Source organism: Octopus bimaculoides, chromosome 6 (assembly GCF_046866305.1).
Source record: "Octopus bimaculoides isolate indiv1 chromosome 6, ASM4686630v1, whole genome shotgun sequence".
NCBI classification, from domain to species: Eukaryota; Metazoa; Mollusca; class Cephalopoda; order Octopoda; family Octopodidae; genus Octopus; species Octopus bimaculoides.
Genome location: NC_142933.1, coordinates 38,755,625 through 38,775,495, shown reverse-complemented (window position 1 = coordinate 38,775,495; position 19,871 = coordinate 38,755,625). Strand labels below are relative to the sequence as shown.

Here is a 19,871-nt window from a genome sequence, read left to right as displayed (position 1 = left end):
AAAAAAAAAAAAAAAAAGAAACAATGATATAATGATACATTGGGTTAACAAAAGCCTTTTAAGTGGATTTAGTAGATGGAAACTGAATGGAAGCCTGCTATGTATGTGTTTGTGCATATATGTATAATTTAGTAAAATTGTTAAAAAGAATACTGTGAACATGTAGGGAGTGGAAAACACATTTTGGAGAGAATCTTTCTTCAGGGAAAAGTTGAAAGGTGAGATGCAAACCAACACCAGTCTCTTGGGAGTGTCTGATCACATATATATATATATATATATATATATATATATATATATATATATATGTATATATATATATATATGTATATATATATATATATGTATATATATATATATATGTATATATATATATATATATATATATAAAATGACAGCTGCATAAAGAAGTGCCAAACTCTAATTGTGGAGGGAAGCTGTGGAAGGAGTAGACCCAAGAAGATGTGGGACAGAGTGGTGAGATGAGATCTTTGGACGCTCGGCTTCACTGAGGAAATGACAGAGGACCAGGAGATGTAGCAATTTGCTGTACTTGAGAAGACACATCAAGCTAAGTAAAACTACTGTCATCCAAACATACAGGATTCTCCTTTATAGATGCTGATGCCACATAAAATGTACTCGTGCCAGTGCTGTATGAGAGCACCTAAGCTAGTGGCACATAAGCGCCCAGCACACTCTGAGAAGTGGTTTGTATCAGGAAGGGCATCCAGCCCAAGAAATTAGACAATTGGAGTCTGGACAGCTCCTGTCAAACCATCCAACTTCTACTAGCATGGAAAACAGATGTTAAACAATAATGATGATGATGATGGTGGCAGTGGTGGTGGTGTGGTGTGTGTTTGGCCCCCAATTGATAACTAGTGTTGGTTTGTTTACTTAGTGATTTGGCGAAAGAAACCAATAGAATAAGTGCCAGATTTTAAAGATAAGCACTGGAGGCCAATTTGTTTGACTAAACCCTCCAAGGAGGGTGTGCCAGCTTGGCTACAATTCAATGACTGCAACAAATAGAAGAACTGATAAATTCTGGTTATCAAACTTACCACATCAATCATCTCAGTCAGATCATCACTTTCATTCTCAGCAAATATTTCATGGTGAGGACTCAGCAACTACAATGAAAAGTAGTCAATTCATATCATACAAGCAGAAAAGTGAAAAGATAAGAAAAAATAATTCTTTTTTCGAACTGAATCTAGAAGCAAATTTAAAGCTACAAACAAAAGCATATAAACAATGGGCTGAAAAACCCTTTTGAATAGAAAAAAAGTCAAAGGCTACTGGAGCCATGCGCCTTCACATAAATACATAATGTATAAATTCTGAGTTTAACAATGTGCAAAACAGATAAAAGTAAATAAAAATGAAGGAAGAGCTCAACCCATGTCAAACTCTTAAAAAAAGTGGCATGGCTATGTGATAAGAAGCTTGCTTCACAACCACATGGTTCAGGGTTCAGTCTCACTGCATGGAACCATATGCAAGTGTTTTCAACTATAGCCTTGGACGAACTTGTGAGTGGATTTAGTAGACAGAAACTAAAACCTGTCATATGTGTGTATGCATATACATGCGTGCGTGCGTGTGTATATATATATATACACACACACACACACACACACATGTATGTGAGAGTTCTCCACCACTTCCATCACATCCCTTGACAACTGTAACTTAGCAGTTCAGCAAAAGGCACCAACAGAATAAGTACCAGGCTTTGATAAAATAAGTAATAAGGTTTGAAATAGTCAAAAAAATTTCTTCATGGCACAGGCGTGGCTGTGTGGTAAGAAGCTTGCTTCTCAACCACATGGTTCTAGGTTCAGCCCCACTGCATAGCACCTTGGGTAAGTGTCTTCTACTATAGCCTCAGGCCAACCAAAGCCTTGTGAGTGGATTTGGTAGACAGAAACTGAAAGAAGCCCATCGTGTGTGTGTGTGTGTGTGTGTGTGTGTATATATATATATATATATATATATATATACATGTGTGTCTGTGTTTGTCCCCCAACCATCAGTTCACAACATTTGTTGGTATATTTACATCCCTTAACTTAGTGGCCTGGCAAAAGAGACCGAAAGAATAAGTACTAGGCTTACAAAGAATAAGTCCTGGAGTTAATTTGTTTGACGAAAGGCAGTGCTCCAACATGGCCACAAACAAATGACTGAAAGAATAAAAGAATAAAGGTGATGCCCCAGCATAGCCACAGCCTAATGACTGAAACAAAAAAAAAAAAATGGACACAAATTGAAACTTTTTCCTAAGTGACTACACTAGAAATTAAATACTTCTTACTTACATCAAAATTAACCATTTTTGTTATGATAAGTTCCAAGATTTTGTAACGATGATCAGGCATGAACATTGAAATCTGTAGTAAATTTCGAGTATAGCATTCTACCGTGAAAACATTGCCTTTGAAATAAGGAAATTCTTTCGAAAGAAGACTCATTAAGACATTCGGCATCCTGTAAAGAAGAAAAGGAAAAGATAAAAAACCATTGTTTACAGTTTCCTGGTGTTATCAAGATAGAGGCAGACAGGTGAAACAAGGAAAATTATACAAGAGAAAAAGTAAACAAAATGGGATAACTTACATAGGCATATTGCCAAAGATAGATTTCAGAGCAAGCTGAATGTGACCACATAATATCAAATGTTCTTTTTGTTGAATATCCACAGGAACAGAAGAATTTAACACTAAAAAAAAAAAAATACAATAAAAGTTATACAAACCAGGCCAGCAGATTTATTCTGCAATATTTACAAAAGAATAACTTAATTAAAAGAAAAGTTTGAAATTCTGAGCATTTTTCAACTCTAAAAGATAGCATGGTTTAGTGTTTAGGGTGATCGGCTCACAATCGTAAGATCAGGAGTTCAATTCCTGGCAGCGCGTTGTATTCTTGAGCAAGACACTTTCTTTTACATTGCTCCAGTTCACTCAACAAGCAAAAATGAGTTGTACATGTAATTCAAAAGGCCGGCTTTGTCACATTCTGTGTCATGCTGAATCTCCCTGAGAAATGCATTATGGGTACATGTGTCTGTGGAATGCTCAGCAACTTGCACATTAATTTCACAAACAGGCTGTTCCATTGATCAGATCAACTGGAATCCTTGTCATAACCAACATTTTTCATGCTGGCAAGGGTTGGATGGTTTAACTGAAGTTTGTGAGGCAAGGAGTTACACCTAATCCCATGGTCTGTTCAAGCATGGCTTCTATGGCAGGAGGTACCTCCTAATGTCAAGCCCTCCACTGAGTATATAGAGTGCTTTTTATGTGGCACCAGCACTGGTATCAATTCAGCTGTGACAGATAGGTCTTCTTGAGTACAGAAAGGCACTAGATATCTCGATCCTTAGTCATCTCCTTTGTAAGGTTCAGTGTCTTGAGATCGGCCTTCGATATTTGGTCCCATGTCTTCCTGGGTCTTCTTCCACAATTTCCTTCCAGTTTAAGTGATCAGCACTTCTGTATGCAACTGTCAACATCCATATGCATCATATGACCAAACCAGTGCAATCTTCTCTCTTGCACACTGCATCTAATTCCTCTTATGTCCAACTTTTCCCTCGATACACTGCCACAAATGTACAGACATGTGTTCATATACATGTATCATACAATCTTCCTTTCATTCGGGGAGAGAGATAGACCTTTGGTTGCCAACAGGAATCAGTATACAGAAAATAAAAAGGGTATTGTCCCAGCATGTCCACAACCTAGTTACTATTAACTATTTAAAAAATTAAAATGCTGCAACAACTCCATTGAGTTTATCAAATACAACACCCATCATAAACTATGCTGTTCTACTGATTGTATGGTTCTAAGTTCAATCTCATAACTGCAATATTTTTTTGTTTTGTTTTGATAGTGTTAATGAGGACACACAGAATCAACATTCACACATAAACAGGTTTCTTTCAGTTTCTGTCAAGCAGATCCGTTTATAAAGCACTGGTCACCCCAAGGTGACCAGTGTTTTATATATAGTAGAAAAAACTTGCACAAAATGCCATGCATTGAATATGAAATCACGATTTCAAAACTAACTTTCTAATCATACATCTATGCTTGCACCTAAATGTACGTTTGTGCCTATTACATGTCATCAAAAACACCAGGTGAAATGACAGACAAAAATAAATACACACATAGGCACAGGCATGGCTGAGTGGTTAAGAAGTGCAACCCATGTAATTTCAGGTTTAGTCCCATTGCACAGCACCTTGATCAAGTATTTTCTACTATATCCCTAAGTCAACTAATGCTTTATGAATGAATACACTAGATGGAAACTGTGTGGAAGCCATTCATATGTATGTGTGTGTTTCTGTGCATATATATACGTATATACATACACATACATATATAGATATATAAAAAAAACAAAAATAAGAACTCTGTCAGTTATGATGACGAGGGTTCTCGTTCAACAGAACAGCTTGCTTGTGAAATTAACATGCAAGTGGCTGAACACTCCACAGACACACATACCCTTAACATAGTTCTCATGGAGATTCAGCATGACACAGAATGTGCCAAGGCTGATCCTTTGAAAAATAGGTACTACTCATTTTTGCCAGCTGAGTGGACTGGGGCAACATGAAATAAAGAGTCTTGCTCAAGGACACAATACATCCCCAGGAATTGAACTCACACTCTTACGATCATGAGCTGAATACCCTAACCCACACGCCTTCACATTCCTATATATAGATATATATATATATACATCATCATCATCGTTTAACATCCGCTTTCCATGCTAGCATGGGTTGGACGATTTGACTGGGGACTGGTGAAACCGGATGGCAACACCAGCTTCCAATCTGATTTGGCAAAGTTTCTACAGCTGGATGCCCTTCCTAACGTTAACCACTCAGAGAGTGTAGTGGGTGCTTTTACGTGTCACCTGCACGAAGGCCAGTCAGGCGGTACTGGCAACGGCCACGCTCAAAATGGTGTATTTTATGTGCCACCCGCACAGGAGCCAGTCCAGGGGCACTGGCAACGATCTCGCTCGAAAATCCTACGAAGGCCAGTCAGGCAGTACTGGTGTTTCTGTTGCCCTCTAGCAGGAAGGGAAAAAGACCAACAGAATAAGTATCACACTTAAAAGTAACTATTGGGGTCAATTTATTTGACTATATTGTTCCAAGACGGTGCCCCATCATGGCTACAACAGTCCAATGAGTGAAACAAGCAAAAGATAAAAAGATAAATCTATAAATTTTCAAATCATTATTACTTACCAGGTTTAAAATGTTGCAACAACTTCTGAAGAATGAATTTTAAGTGAACAGGTTGTGCCACAACCAATCTTTTAAGAAATGATAGATAGTGTTTGCTCAGAGCTTCATTTACAAACCAATTTACAATCTGAAAAAAATGCAAAAGAAAGTGTTATGATGTTAGTATACAAGCATGGTGTAAATTGGTATTACACAAATAAATAGTCAGTTGCGGTTATCTAAAAATAACATGCCGCAGAAATATATATTAACATAAAACGCACTCCGTACTACTTCAACATAGGTACAATAGTCAGTAATCACTGTTCAACTACTGACTGTTAGTTTGTCGTGTGTTGGTTTAACATAGTCAAATTAACAACATCAACTGTCCTCCCTGACAGTTCACTCAGTTTTTATTTATTGCAATCGGTTAGTCCACCTTCGGCCATGTGAGAGAGTTTAGAGTTCTCCCATAACTGAGAAAAAAGAACATCACTATTTTGGCTGAATCCAAAAATAAAATTATGCAAAAAACGATGTACAGTTAATTAAACACCTCAGATAATCAGAAAACAAAAAGTTGGTTTGAGGAGGATCTGAACATAGACACTGAACAGATGACAACAGAGTAATACAGGACTTTATAAGGCAAGATGCAGGAAATTTTAACAAACACATATGTAGTGTGCAAGAGAGAGTACTGTGCTGGTATGGTCATATCATCATCGTTACCATTTAATGTTCACTTTCCATGCTGACATGGGTTAGACAGTTTAACCAGAACTGGTAAGCTGGAGAGCTGTACCAGGTTCCAGTCTGATTTGGCATGGTTTCTACAGCTGGATGCCCTTCCTAATGCCAACCACCTCAAGAGTGTCTTTTACAGCTCACCGGCATGGGTGCCTGTTACAAGTCACCACCACAACTATGATTTTCACTTGGCTTGACGAGTCTTCTCAACCACAACAAATCACCAAAGGTCTCGATCACTTGTCATTGCCTCTGTGAGACCCAACATTTGAAGATCAGGTTTCACCACTTCATACCATGTCTTCCTGGGTCTACCTCTGCCACAAGTTCCCTCCACAGTTAGCAATCAGTACTTCTTTTACACAGTTGTCCTTGTCCAGTTGTATAAAAAAAAAAATGTCAAGTGCTCAAAACAAATGGAACCTTTCCAAGGAGACCTAGAAAGACATAAGACGCTGAATCTCATAATGAGATAACAAAGAATTGTGACAAGCTGCAGCACATGGAACTGAAGAAGATCTACCACCCATATAAACGTGGCAAAATGAATGTTAAAATAGTGAGGATGGAGGTTGGAATGTATATCTGCATTTGAGTTATTTGCTGATTATTTTCTCCATCTACTGCCTCCCCACCTCTTCTATCTACTCTCTCATATTCACTATAATATTGCCTGCTGTATAATGAAAGATAACACTAGCTCTGCTTGTATTCAATCCTCACCAATCATTAAGGAAAGCATTGGATGTCCATACAAAATACCCACCACCCACACAAAAATTTGACAAAGCAGGAATAAATGGGTTAATTTTATATAAATTATTCCCTGCAGCATTCACATTCATGAAAACATGGAAAAATATTCACAAGACAAGCCACTTACCCAACATGAACTTATACAGTTTCAACACACCAGCCACATGGTTAATTAAACAGATATGAGAACTAGATTTTGAAGTTTTTTTGTTTTTTTTTTAACGGTTTTGATCTCTTGTTTGTTGTATTAATTATATTTTATGTTACTCATTTACTTGCTACTTTTTATTCACATGACATTTTACTTAAAATTTCACACTGTATGAAAAACTTTCATCATCATCATTTAACATTCATTTCCCATGCTGGCATGGGTTAGACGATTTGACTGGAACTGCTAAGCTAGAGAGCTGCACCAGACTCCAGTATGTTTTGGCTTGGTTTCTATGGCTGGATGCTCTTCCTGATACCAACCACTACACAGTGTATTGGGTTCTTTTACATGTCAGCAGCACTGGCCATGACCAGGATTTAACTTAGCTTGACACGTTTTTTCAAGTACAGCAAATTGCCAGAAGTCTCATATTCTTCTTCAACAAAATTCCTTACACAACATCTTGAATAGCATTTATTCTGCATGTATTACTGAAAAATTAGGTATTAATTATAAAACTGAAGAACAGGAATGTGCTTATTAGTAATAGTCTTTAATATCTTTGTGAAAACTGGGAGACAGCATATTCTGGTCGTTGTTTAATGTCTGCTTTCCATGATGGCAAGCTAGAAGGCTGCACCAGGCTCCAATCTGATCTGGCAAAGTTTCTACAGGTGGATGCTCTTCCTAACGCCAACCACTCTGAGAATGTAGTGGGTGCTTTGTCATGCTTCACCACCTCATCCCAGGTTTTCCTGGATCTACCTCTTCCACAGGTTCCCTCTACTGCTAAGGTGTGACACTTTTTTGCACAGCTGTCCTCATCCATTCACAACACATGACCATACCAGCGCAGTCGTCTCTCTTGCACATCACATCTGATGTTTCTTCAGTCCAACTTTCCTCTCTGTTGTGCAAGTACACTGGCATTACACATCCAGCAGAGCATACTTGCTTCATTCCTTGCAAGCTTACGCATGTCCACAGCAGTCACGGTCCATGCGTCAAACAATCTACCTTTTACTCTGAGTGAGAGGCCTTTTCTCTCTAGCAGAGGTAGGAGCTCTCTGAACTTTGCCCATACTATTCTTATTCTAGCAGCTACACTTTCAGAGCATCCAACCCCGCAACTGACTTGGTCACCTAGATAATGGAAGCTATCAACTACTTGTAGTTTTTTCCCCTGGAATGTGATGGAAGCTGTTGTCTTCACATTTTCAGTGTTTATTGGTCCTGAGCATTTGTCACACACAAAAACTATCTTTCCAGTTAGCCTTCCTTTGATATTGTTGCACTTCTTATGTGTCCATAGCTTACACTGGGTATATTTTATGGAGTTTCTACCTACGCCTTTTCTACAAATCAAGCAGGGCCATCTACCTGAATGGATTTGTGGCTTGTCTGCCTTCCTACTTATTAAGACTTTGGCTTTTGCTAGGTTGATTCTAAGGCCCTTCAATTCTAGACCTTGCTTTCATACCTGAAACTGCTGTAGTTCTGTGGTTACAAAAGGTTTTACAAAGTTAAAACCTAAAAGTAAGGCAACCCATCCCATGCTGTCACCATATCACTAAGAAACACATCCCATACGAATTTTTTAGAGATGCCAAGCAACTAATCAAAAAAAAAAAAAAAAAAAAAAGCAGCATTACTCACCGATACATCTCGCACAAAATCATAGTAACGCCCATCCAGGAGACTAACACAATCCTGGAAGTCAGTCAGGTAGGCTTTTAATAACTTCACCTGAGAAAAAGAAATGTAACAATACATTCAATGCATTCATTTTGATAGAATTTCTATTTACAAGGAAGCTTATTAATCCTTTTAATACCAACCCACTCGGAACCACCCCTGGTTCTGTGATGTTCTGAATACCCGCTTAGTAAACATAAATTTATTTTAATATATTCTTCATTATATTTTTTAATTAACTGAAATAAAGAGTGTTATTCAAAAGAACTATGGTAATAAAAGGGTTAATGAACAGCTCAAGAAAAGTATGCTGATAATAAGAAATATTGTATCTTCACAAAATTATATAGATACACTTCTTCTGGTCAACTATTGTACTATTGTCAGTCAATATAGCATAATATTCACGAATATGAGAAGCTACTACTTACCTGATTAAGGGGTGAGGGTTGATAGATGAAAGCGAAAAAGGTTTTAAAACTACCAACATGATAAATAGCATACTTACAGGAAGCTATTCAAATTTTAACAAATTTTAAACTATTTTTTCAACAACTTTGACTCTTTAAACATACAGAAAGCAACTTCCATAATTATACAATGAACCTCAATTCTAACTCAGTAATTCCCCAAAACAAACAGGATTTCATTGATAAAAAAAATCAGGTATCTTAGTTTAGGTGGTCTTCTCTGGCTTATTGGTTAACCTTTTAGCATTTTAACTAGCCACATCCAGTCTAAATATTCTACTTGATGTATGCTCAAATTGGCTAGATTCTGCTTCTCACAGCTACCCTACAATGTTATTCTAGAAATATACAATCACATCATTCAAATTTCTAAGCTATAAGATAATGCATGATTAATTCAAAACAATATGAATACATAAGTATCACAATTAAAAAAGTAATCTGAATGCTAAAGGGTTAAACATAACATAAGAATTTAAAATGAAAATTTAAAAAAAAAATTGATAAATAATTTTAGCCATTCAAACAATTACATGTTACAATGATCTACAATTGTACAATCTCTTACTTACATCTTGATACTTTTTTAACTGGGTCATAAGATCCAGGTAGAGGTCGTTTTTCCCCTGAAATAAAAAATATAGAAAAACAACTGAATGACAATATTCATCCTTATCAAACTATTTAGAAAATAATGATAAAAATGTGAGCAAAAGAAAATCCAAACGAGAAACATTCCAAAGTTTAAATTGAATTTTGTTTTTTTTTTTTAAATCTTTCCATTTTAGCAGGAGCTGAACATTTTGGATATCTGAAAGAACTGTTGAAACAAATGTTTCACAAGAAGATGCTTTTTATAAAGACACTGTACACTGATAAGTAAGCAGACACAAATAGAATAACATACCTATTCCAGAGTGCAAAGCGAAAGGGCTAAATTGTGATTTCTAAGACAGTATCTCTATAATTCATTACTGAATCACAAATTAACATCAAGTCTGCTCTGATCCACTGGAAGCATTTGAAGACAATTTGTGTGATCTGGTGACAGGTAATGCAATATCAACATATCTTTGCGATTCAGAAATGACGGCTCAGTCCATAAGAATGGCATCAGATCTCTTCTCCAAAGCTTAAGAAGTTCAAGAACCAGTGATCAGCAGAAGACATGATGACTGTTTTGGGGGATGACAACGGTGTTAAGCTGCTTGATTCTCTGAAAGGTGGCTGTACTATGAAACACTTAAGAAGATTAGGGAAGCCATTAGAAAGGAGAGACCAAAGAATTTGAGAACACATATTTGGCAACAAATTAGCAAACTGAACTGATCAGTGGTCCCCATTCAGTGTACAACCCAGATCTGGCACCCTCCAACTTCCATCTGTTCAATCCAATGAAATTTTCAAGGACAATGATTCGATGACAAAGGATAGTGAAAGCAGCTGTGAAGTAGATGCAAAAGGATTAAAGAGGTGAATTCAAAAGATGATACAGGTGATGTCGCTTGTGATGGAGACTATGTTAAATCTTACTGTTGCATAGAAGAGTTACTGTATCAACACTTGCAATTTGAATAACTTGTCAGTTAATAAGAGTTATGGCCATTTTTGCATGACTTTCAGTACAACCTTCATGATTCACTCCAGCTCCAAAACAGCTAACTGGAAAACAGAAATCATTCCCCGAGGCCCGACTCATTGCCTCCACCACACAACTAGACTCTGTAGCCATAAAATCCCAAGTGATTCACTTGCAAATGTACTGTAACAATAAAAGTAAAGAAAGAATACAAGCTACAACATGAGATAAGTACTACTCCTATTGAAAAAGCCACCATAATTGCTACCCACTATAATCTCTCTCCATCAATAGGAGTCTATCCTAATCTTTAGAAACATAATCCCAAGAAGAGCAACCTCTAAGATTTTGCTATTTACAATCCCTCACTCTTGCTTCTAACATCAGAAAGGTAATAGAAACAGTTATTAGCAATCACCCCTATCTCTTTTTAACCTCTGTTACAGAGAGAGGGAAAAAAAAAAAAATCAGTGTTAACAGCTACAATTAACATTTCTGACAAATGAACGTCAATTTATTGGGAGTTAATATGGTCAGAATTCATTACTTTAGGTTAATGGCTTAAAATTAGGGGTAAATAGCAGGAAGAGAAAATAAGAGCTAACTAATCATAAAACAACAGCTAGCAGCAATTGTTAGTGTAGGAGATTCATTCAACTGACTAATAACTCTTCCCTTCCGAAAGGTGCATGCTCGTGTGGTTCTGGGATCAAGCCCACTGTACTGTACTTTGAGCAAGCGCTTTCTATTATAGTCTCAGGTTTACCAATACACTGTTTATACAATTCTGGAAAAATCTATGCAAAAGTTCACTCCATGTGAGTGTGTATTTATGTTGTCATCATCATCATCATTGTTTAACGTCCGTTTTCCATGCTGGCATGGGATGCACGGTTTGACTGCAGTCTGGAGAGCCAGCAGCTGCACCAGGCTCCAATCTGACCAGGCAATGTTTCTACAGCTGGATGCTCTTTGTAACACCAACCACTCCGAGAGTGTAGTGGGTGCTTTTTATGTACCACCAGCACAGGAGCCAGTCAGGCGGACTTGGCAACGATCACGTTCAGGTGGTGCTTTTTTACGTGCCACCGGCCCAGGAGCCAGTCAAGGGGTACTGGCATCAGTCACAATCGGTTGGTGCTTTTTACGTGTCACCAGCACAAGAGCCAGTCAGGCAGACTTGGTATTGACCACATTCAGATGGTGCTTTTTACGTGCCACTGGCATGGGAGATAGACTCAGGGTACTGGCATCAGGCCACATTCAGTTGGTGCTTTTTACGTGCCACCGGCAGGGGAGCCAGTCAGGCAGATCAGGCATCGACCACATTCGAATGGTACTTTTTACGTGCCACTGGCACGGGAGCCAGTCAGGGTCTTCTCAATCACAGCATATTTCCAAAGGTCTCGGTCTCCTGTCATTGCCTCTGTGAGGCCCAATATTCGAAGGTCATGCTTCACCACCTCATCCCATGTCTTCCTGGGTCTACCTCTTCCACAGGTTTCTTCTACAGTTAGGGAGTGACACTTCACACAGCTGTTTCCATTCATACATAACACATGGCCAAACCAGTGCAGTCGCCTCTCTTGCACACCAAATTTGAGGCTTCTTATACCCAATTTTTTTCTCAGGGTGCTTACATTCTGTTGTGTATGCATACTGACATTACACATCCAGCAGATCATACTAGCTTCATTTCTTTCAAGCCTACGCATGTCCTCAGCATTCATGGCCCATGTTTCACTGCTGTGTAGCATGGCAGTTCACACACATGCATCATACAGTCTACCTTTCACCCTGAGCAAGAGGCCCTTAGTTGCCAGCAGAAGTAGGAGATACCAGAACTTTTCCCAGGGTATAATTACTATAGTCGCTACACCCTCAGAGCAACCACCCCCACTACAAACTTGGTCGCCTAGGAAGCAGAAGCTATTAACTAGTTCTAGTTTTTTTTCCCCCCTAGCATGCGATGGAATGTTTAAATCCTATAACTTAGTGGTTCAACAAATACAGAAGTTAGGACCTGAAATATGTAGGGGTGAGGGGTCTATATGCACAAGGCACTAAACCCCTGAAGCAGTATCTTGGCATAGGTGCAGTTTCATGACTGAAACCAGTGGCAGAGTTAATGTTAATTCAAAAGGCCAGAGGATTTGTAGAATTGGTATAGTGCCAGACAAAATGCCTTGTAGCATTTAGTTGCATACCTTTACATTCTGAGTTCAAATTTCACTAAAGTCAACTTTGCTTTTCCTTCTTCCTCGGTTGGTAAAATAAAATACTAGTCCAGTAGTGGGTCAATATAATTGACTGTCCCTTCCTTCCAACTAACAACATTTGTGACTTCTGTGCCTTTGTAAGAAATTCATATCATTGACAGCAATATCAGTAAAGAAATAGTCAAAATACCCAGCAGTATTTAGTACATCTCTTTTTGGTTGTAAGTTCAAATCCTACTAAGGCAACTTTGCCTTTCATCCTTCACAAATAAATACCAGTCACGTACTATAAGTAGATTATATCAAATACACTCATATCCAAAATTTATGGTCTTGTGGTAAAGTAAATAACAGAAATCATTATCATTACTATTAAATGAAGTGGCACAGGTATGGCTAAGTAATTAAGAAATTCACTTTGTAACTATGTAGTTTCAGGTTCAATCCCACTGCATGGCATTGTAGGCAAGTGTCTTCAACCAAAGCTACAAGTGGACCAACACCTTATAGATGAAAGTTAGACAGAAAAAGCTGTCAAAACACCTTTCTTGTTCTTAGATACTGGACAATCCATCACTCAAGCCATGGGAGCCTTTAGGAGTTCACTTTATTGCAAAATTTTGAGTTAGATCTCTGGTCTTTGGATAACATCCTCCAACCAATCAAAAAACACATGGACACTGTCCTTCTTCTTTTGATGAAACCATTAAAAAATTGAAAATACAACTCATATGCATGCCCTATCAAGAAAATTTCTCAGTAAACAACATAGACAGCTTCACTTATGGTATTAACTCTTCAGGAAAGCAAAAATGCTATCATATGTTCTATTAACTCTATATTATTATAACTAGTAGATTAGCGAAATTTACAGACTAATCATAAAATAAATGTAATATCATTGCTCCCAGTTATTCCAAGCAAAAGCCTTAATTAAAAAGTGAAATTAAAAAGAAAAACCTTTTTGTGTTCTTTCAATGCCACAGCAACATCAAACTTTTTCTGAATATAGGGTTTCTTCTTAACAGTTTTCTTACTCATCATTGAAGTTTATCAAGAAAAACCTGCAATTTGAAATAAAAACTAGTTTATTATTACTGAATCTCATGAATATTTTTTTGTTACTATAATGCATAAGGATGAGGACAGCTGCATAAAGAAGTACTGAGCTCTAATTGTGGAGGATACCTGTACAAGGGGTAGACATAGGATGATGTGGTGCACTGAGGAAAAGACAAGGGACCAGGTGATGTGATGATTCGCTGTACTTGATAAGACATGTTAAGCTAAGTAAAATCAGTCTTCCACACATACAGGATTGTCCTTTCAGGTGCCGGTGCCACATAAAAAGCACTTGTGCTGATGCTGCATAATCACACCCAGCACACTGTTTAGTGGTTGGCATCAGGAAAGGCATCCATCTGTAGAAATCCTGCCACAACAGACAGTTGGAGTCTGGACAGCTCCCTGCTAGCCAGCTCATGTCAAGTTGTCCAACCCATGCCAGCATGGAAAGCCAACACGAAATGGTGATGAAGCTATTAAAACATGCTATTTCATGCGCCAGTTACACATAAAAACACTCAGTATGCACTGTAAAGTGGTTGGCATTAGAAAGGGTATCCAGATGTAGAAACCAAGCCAAAATCAGACTGGAACCTAGTGCAGCTCTCCGGCTTACCAATGCCAGCATGGAAAATGGATGTTAAATGATGATGATTAAAGCATGAAATACTTAAGATATTCAACTAAAAGCATTTTTCCTGAATATGCACTATAGAAACTGGGGTCCATCTAAATATCCCTATGTATCTTTTACACCATCAAATATGCTAATTAGATTAAAACATTATTACCATCATCATCATTGTCCACCTTCCACACTGGCATGGGTTGGATAGTTTGGCTAGGTAGAAGCCTGCACCATACATCAGTGTCTGTTTTGGCATGGTTTTTTAAGGCTGGATGTCCTTCCTAACACTAACCATTCGGCAGACTGGGCCAGTGCTTTTTACATGGCACCAGCACAAGCAAGGTCAGTTTTGACATGGTTTTTACAGCTGAATGCCCTTCCAAATGCCAGTCACTTTACTGTGTAGACTGGATGCTTTTTAAGTGGCACCTGCACTGGCAGGGTCACCAAGTAACTTTGCAAGACAAGGAATCTTTGAGAGGGGAGGAGGAATTGGAGGAGGTGGTCTTGTGCTAAGTGATGAAAAGTTAGAGTGTGACAGAGAGACAGCAACAGATATCTTGCTGTAGAGGAAGTACGTGGCTACCCAGAGAGAGTAGAAATAAAGGATCCTAGTTTGAGCTAAGTCTGGCACTATGTACAGACAAGAATAGATAAGGGAACAAATGTTAGGCTAGCAGTTGAATTTTTTTTTTTTTACCTTCTTCTAAACCTTGTTAAAATAATGATGTTAATATACATGTATGAAACAAACAATATCAAGAAAGATAGACTTGTCAGAAACAACCTGACAAACATATGAAAATTCATAAAACTGAACCAATGGCAAAAACCACTATACGGTCATTCCATCTGCTAGAAATAGTGAGTTATGTGGCTTGGAGTACGACACTAAATTTGTGATATCTACCAAACCTAATTGTCACGTTAGTAAAAACAATATCACAAAGCTTAGCAATGTGTAACAAGTGCAGCTATTCATAGTGAAGCGAGCCTAGTAATTCATGTCAAAGTATATACATGGTTACCCAAAGAGAGAGTAGAAATAAAGGATCTAGTTTGAGCTAGGTCTGGTACTATGGACAGACAAGAATAGATACCTTGATAACACAGCGAACAAACGTTAGGCTAGTCGTTGGGATTTTTTTTTTCTTATCTTCTTTTTCACTTTCCTCTTCTAAACATTAAGATAATGATGTTAATAATATACATGTAAGAAACAAACAATATCAAGAAAGAGAGACTTGTCAGAAACAACCACGACAAATTTGAAAACATCCAAGTTAACACAAATGCTGAAGCTATGAGGAAGGCATTCATATCAATCAACATGGAAGAAAAAAGAGCATGCTCGGCTTTCTGCATTCATATTCAGTCAACAGTAACTGTTGATGTGGAGATATTGGACATCATCTCAACACAAACTCGAGTAAGCTGTCCAAAGTTAATTCATTCATAACTCATTAAGAACTGTTCGTTCTTGTATTTAAACAGTAAATAGAGAATTTGTTGATGGGCACACATCAAGGGGCTATAACATGGGGCAGAGACAGCAAGAACTCTACTCGATTCATACAGGAAAGATTTGTGTAGTGACCTGCATTTCACGATATCTTATAATAGTTATAAGATATCAGTCTTCATTATCCATGTAATTAATATGTGAATACATAAAGAATTGGAATCCTAATTACTACTTTTGGGTAGTTGGCTGCGTCTCATGTTTCCGAGCTTGCAATCCAGTTCATTTTCTTGGGTGTTTGAACAGCAGATGGTACCGCAATCCGGTACTACTGAAGCAGCGTGGTCCCGAACGCGCAGTCGCGCGTCCGGGGTAGCTAGTCGCGAGTGGTCGATCCAACAAAAAGTGTGCGTGTGCGCGCGTGCAAATGAATACGTGTTTAGGGTTAGGGTTAGGATTGACCACTCACGACTAGCTAGCGCGGACGCGCGACTGCGCGTTCGGGACCACGCTGCTTTAGTAGGTACTACTAAAGCAGAGTGGTCCCGAACGCGCAGTCGCGCGTCCGCGCTAGCTAGGTACTACTAAAGCAGCGTTGTCCCGAACGCGCAGTCGCGCGTCCGCGCTAGCTAGTCGTGAGTGGTCGATCCTATTATTTTTAAACTTTAAACTTCATTTGTTTTCTATTTTGATAAATTCTCTCTGTTGAAAATTATATTTTTATATTTTAAATAATTTGCAATTTCAGAAAATATATTTTTATATTAAATTTGCGTTTTCTAATTTGATAAATTCTACGGACACAAACAGAGGTGAACGAGTGATAGATAGATAGATAGATATATATATATATAGAGAGAGATAGTGAGATAGACAGACAGATAGATAGCTCCGGCTAGTCAGTAGCCAAAGAATCAACTCAAACCAGCAGTAACGTTCCATGTCAGTTCTACTTTCAATTCTGACAGTGCCTTTTTTTTTTAATACCTTTCTCCCTATTAACACATTTAGGTATTCTCTCGTGTGATTTTTGATAAGCATGCTGCTACAACCGAAGGAATGCCCACATTTAATGGTTTATTTAAGCCAAAAATTTTGACTGTCCATATTTTAAACTGATTAAAAAATCTTTTTGAATTTCGAAAACTAGGACCTTGTGAATTTTCCGAAGTCCTCTCCCCATCCCCTTGGAAAAGATTTTACCCACAAATTTCTTCATAATCGTAATGTATGCCGTTTGAAAGGTATTTCTACAAGATTCCATTGAAAAAAACCCCATTTTCCTAAAAGTTATGAGGGAAAAACTCAGATCTTGTGAATTTTCCGAGGTCCTCTCCCCACCCTCCCGTTGCTTTGCGCACATTTTATTTTATTTCTCATATTCGTTTCCTACACATTTGTTTACACAGGTTGCACTATTTTTTTCTGATTTTCGTTTCCGGTTCAAGTTGTAAACATTAACAAAAATGGCTTTACTATAAGTGAAAAAAAAGAAGTAAATTTAAGACGAAACAATAAATTTAAGTCAGTCATTTATTGACGAAAACAACTCTCATAGTATCGTGGCATTAAATGTATGTTTTCCTGCGACTTCTTTACCCAAGATTCTAACACCCAAAGCAATTAATTGTAATCATATTATTAAACGCCGATAAATTATCATGTGTTCATTAGAAACGTAAATTAATGCTTAACATTATATATATGTGTGTGTGTACCGATATCATAAGACTGCATGCAGTAAAATCACTGTAGTGAACCAGAATCTGTTTCATTGCAAATGTTCAAGCTGTTCATCGCCTGCACTAATTTCACTCATCTAAAGGGTCTGCAAAGGACCTCCTCTGATAAATTCATAAATAAACTAACAAGGGAAATTAGCAGCCCAAAAAAAAACGCCTTTAAATGAGACCCCAAATGTCTTCCAATAAGAACAGAGCTACCTTGTCACAGTTATACAAAAAGGCGAGATAGTCACGGCTGGAGAGCATTTTGTCACAGATATGCTATATAAGTGATAACCTGAAGGCTAAACAACAACTTTTAAGAAATATTTGTAAAAGAATATGCATACATAGAAAATATAGTGAGGAAAGATAATTCCAGCTACATACATTTCGACCACGTGTTACAATGTTTAAATAAAATATGGCATAAGCAAATAAGGAAAAAAAGCAAGCATTTTTGCAAGTACAACTGGAGTTTTAGGGGTGAAAATTTATCATTTTTAAAAATACAAAAATTACCAAAACAGCAAATTAGTGTAAAATTTTTCGACAAGCCAGCCTTTTATATTTTGACGAAAATCATTTCAGGCCGAAATATGTTCCCAATGTTTAAGCAATTAATGATCTCTATTTAGAAATAGTTAATGGCTTATAAAATAGAATAGGTTCCTTATAAGTTTATGTGTTAGTTTTTATTCTCAAAATGTAACAAAAATAACTACTTACTTCAAAATTTCAAGAATATGCAGATATTATACCATGTGCAACAATTTTCAGAAAGAACGTTGAGTGAGAGAGGTTTGTCAAATTTATATACGCAGTTTCGTATTTTCAAATGCAAAGTCAGCTTACATTTATCGGTATTATTAATTTTTATTATCCTGAGTGTTTCAATTATAAGATTAAGTATCAATATACATTATTTTAATATTATTGTTATTATTAAAGCGAAAAGCAGGCAGAACTGTTAATGCGTCGCGGTGTTTCTTCTGACTATTTATGATCTGAGTTCAAATTCCACCGAGGTCGACTTTGCCTTTCATCCTTCGATACTGGAGTAGATGTAATCGACTATCCTATTTCCCTAATATTTTATGCCTTGTGCCTATAGCAGAAATGGTCGTTGCCGTGGTGGTGGTGGTGGGAAGAAATGGAAATTTGGAGCTCCGTAAGCCTGTTCAGTCAATTATTTTGTAATAACTATTTTGCTGACACTGTGTAGAGTGTAACTCAGTGATATTTATTTTACATTTATGTGAAAACAAAGATTTTGCATATTTTTCCACTTTATAAAAAATGTCGGGATACGTCAAAATAATAATAATTGACGGTGAACAGCGTTCTGTCGACCCACTTTTAATTCCAAATGTAACCATGGCCGGAGTTAAAATAAATAATCTACACAAAGCAATGGAATTTAGTCTTGTTGCTATGACGACAGCAAAACCTGCAAAGATACAAGTAACAGCAAAGGGATCTATTTTAAAACGGGGGCCACAGTTTTCATTAATGTTTTACGTAGTGTTTTTAGTACCGAAAGACTTTCAAACTTCGTATACTTATCTATTTTGTGTTATAGAACAGAAAAATATTTTTGTATTCGAATTTATTTCATGTAAAAAATTGTCTTATTTCGATAATTTCAACCAATCACTGACAAGTATTCGGTTGTTTATATTTACTCCTTTGGCTGATTAAGCGGTGTAAAGTGTATTTAATATTTGCTTTTTCATTTTAAATTTGCTTTTTTCATTTTCTTTTTTTTTTCTTCGTTTTATTTGCCTTTTTGTTTTTAAATTTGCTGTTTTACCCTAACCCTAACCCTAGGGTTAGGGTTAGGGTTAGGGTTAGCCTATAATAGAAAGGTTTATTAGCTACTGCCAATATGCTTCAGCCATTTTTTGACAAGGAAATAATAATTTTATCACCGATAGAATTGTTTCAGAATCGTTTGTTTATGTAGTCGGCACTTAATGTATATCGGCTGAATGGACGTCAGTGATTGGTTGAAATTACAGAAATACGACAACTTTAACATGGAATAACTTAGGGATTTCTTTTTTTTTTTAAGAAGACTAAGAGAAAAAGATG

At 37.2% G+C, this 19,871-nt stretch overlaps 1 protein-coding gene across 5 annotated transcripts in view; it reads right to left on the bottom strand.

Moving 5' to 3' along the window:
- LOC106882567 (RNA polymerase I-specific transcription initiation factor RRN3) overlaps nt 1-18,852 on the bottom strand; it is a 58,646-nt gene extending 39,794 nt beyond the window's left edge. Inside the window, exons 1-8 of one of the 5 annotated variants that reach the window (XM_014933287.3) lie at nt 18,507-18,852; nt 13,859-13,962; nt 9,673-9,726; nt 8,592-8,681; nt 5,294-5,420; nt 2,626-2,728; nt 2,328-2,496; nt 1,068-1,136 (exon numbers count right to left, since the gene is read on the bottom strand). In XM_014933287.3, coding sequence (XP_014788773.1) covers nt 1,068-1,136; nt 2,328-2,496; nt 2,626-2,728; nt 5,294-5,420; nt 8,592-8,681; nt 9,673-9,726; nt 13,859-13,942 — 696 coding nt within the window. In that variant the 5' untranslated portion in view covers nt 13,943-13,962; nt 18,507-18,852. Of the gene's footprint in view, nt 1-1,067; nt 1,137-2,327; nt 2,497-2,625; nt 2,729-5,293; nt 5,421-8,591; nt 8,682-9,672; nt 9,727-13,858; nt 13,963-15,691; nt 15,782-16,188; nt 16,502-18,506 lie in introns of those variants that run through there. The other 4 variants (XM_089353773.1, XM_089353775.1, XM_089353774.1 and 1 more) reach the window with 4 other exon arrangements.
- Between the last annotated feature and the right edge of the window lie 1,019 nt (nt 18,853-19,871).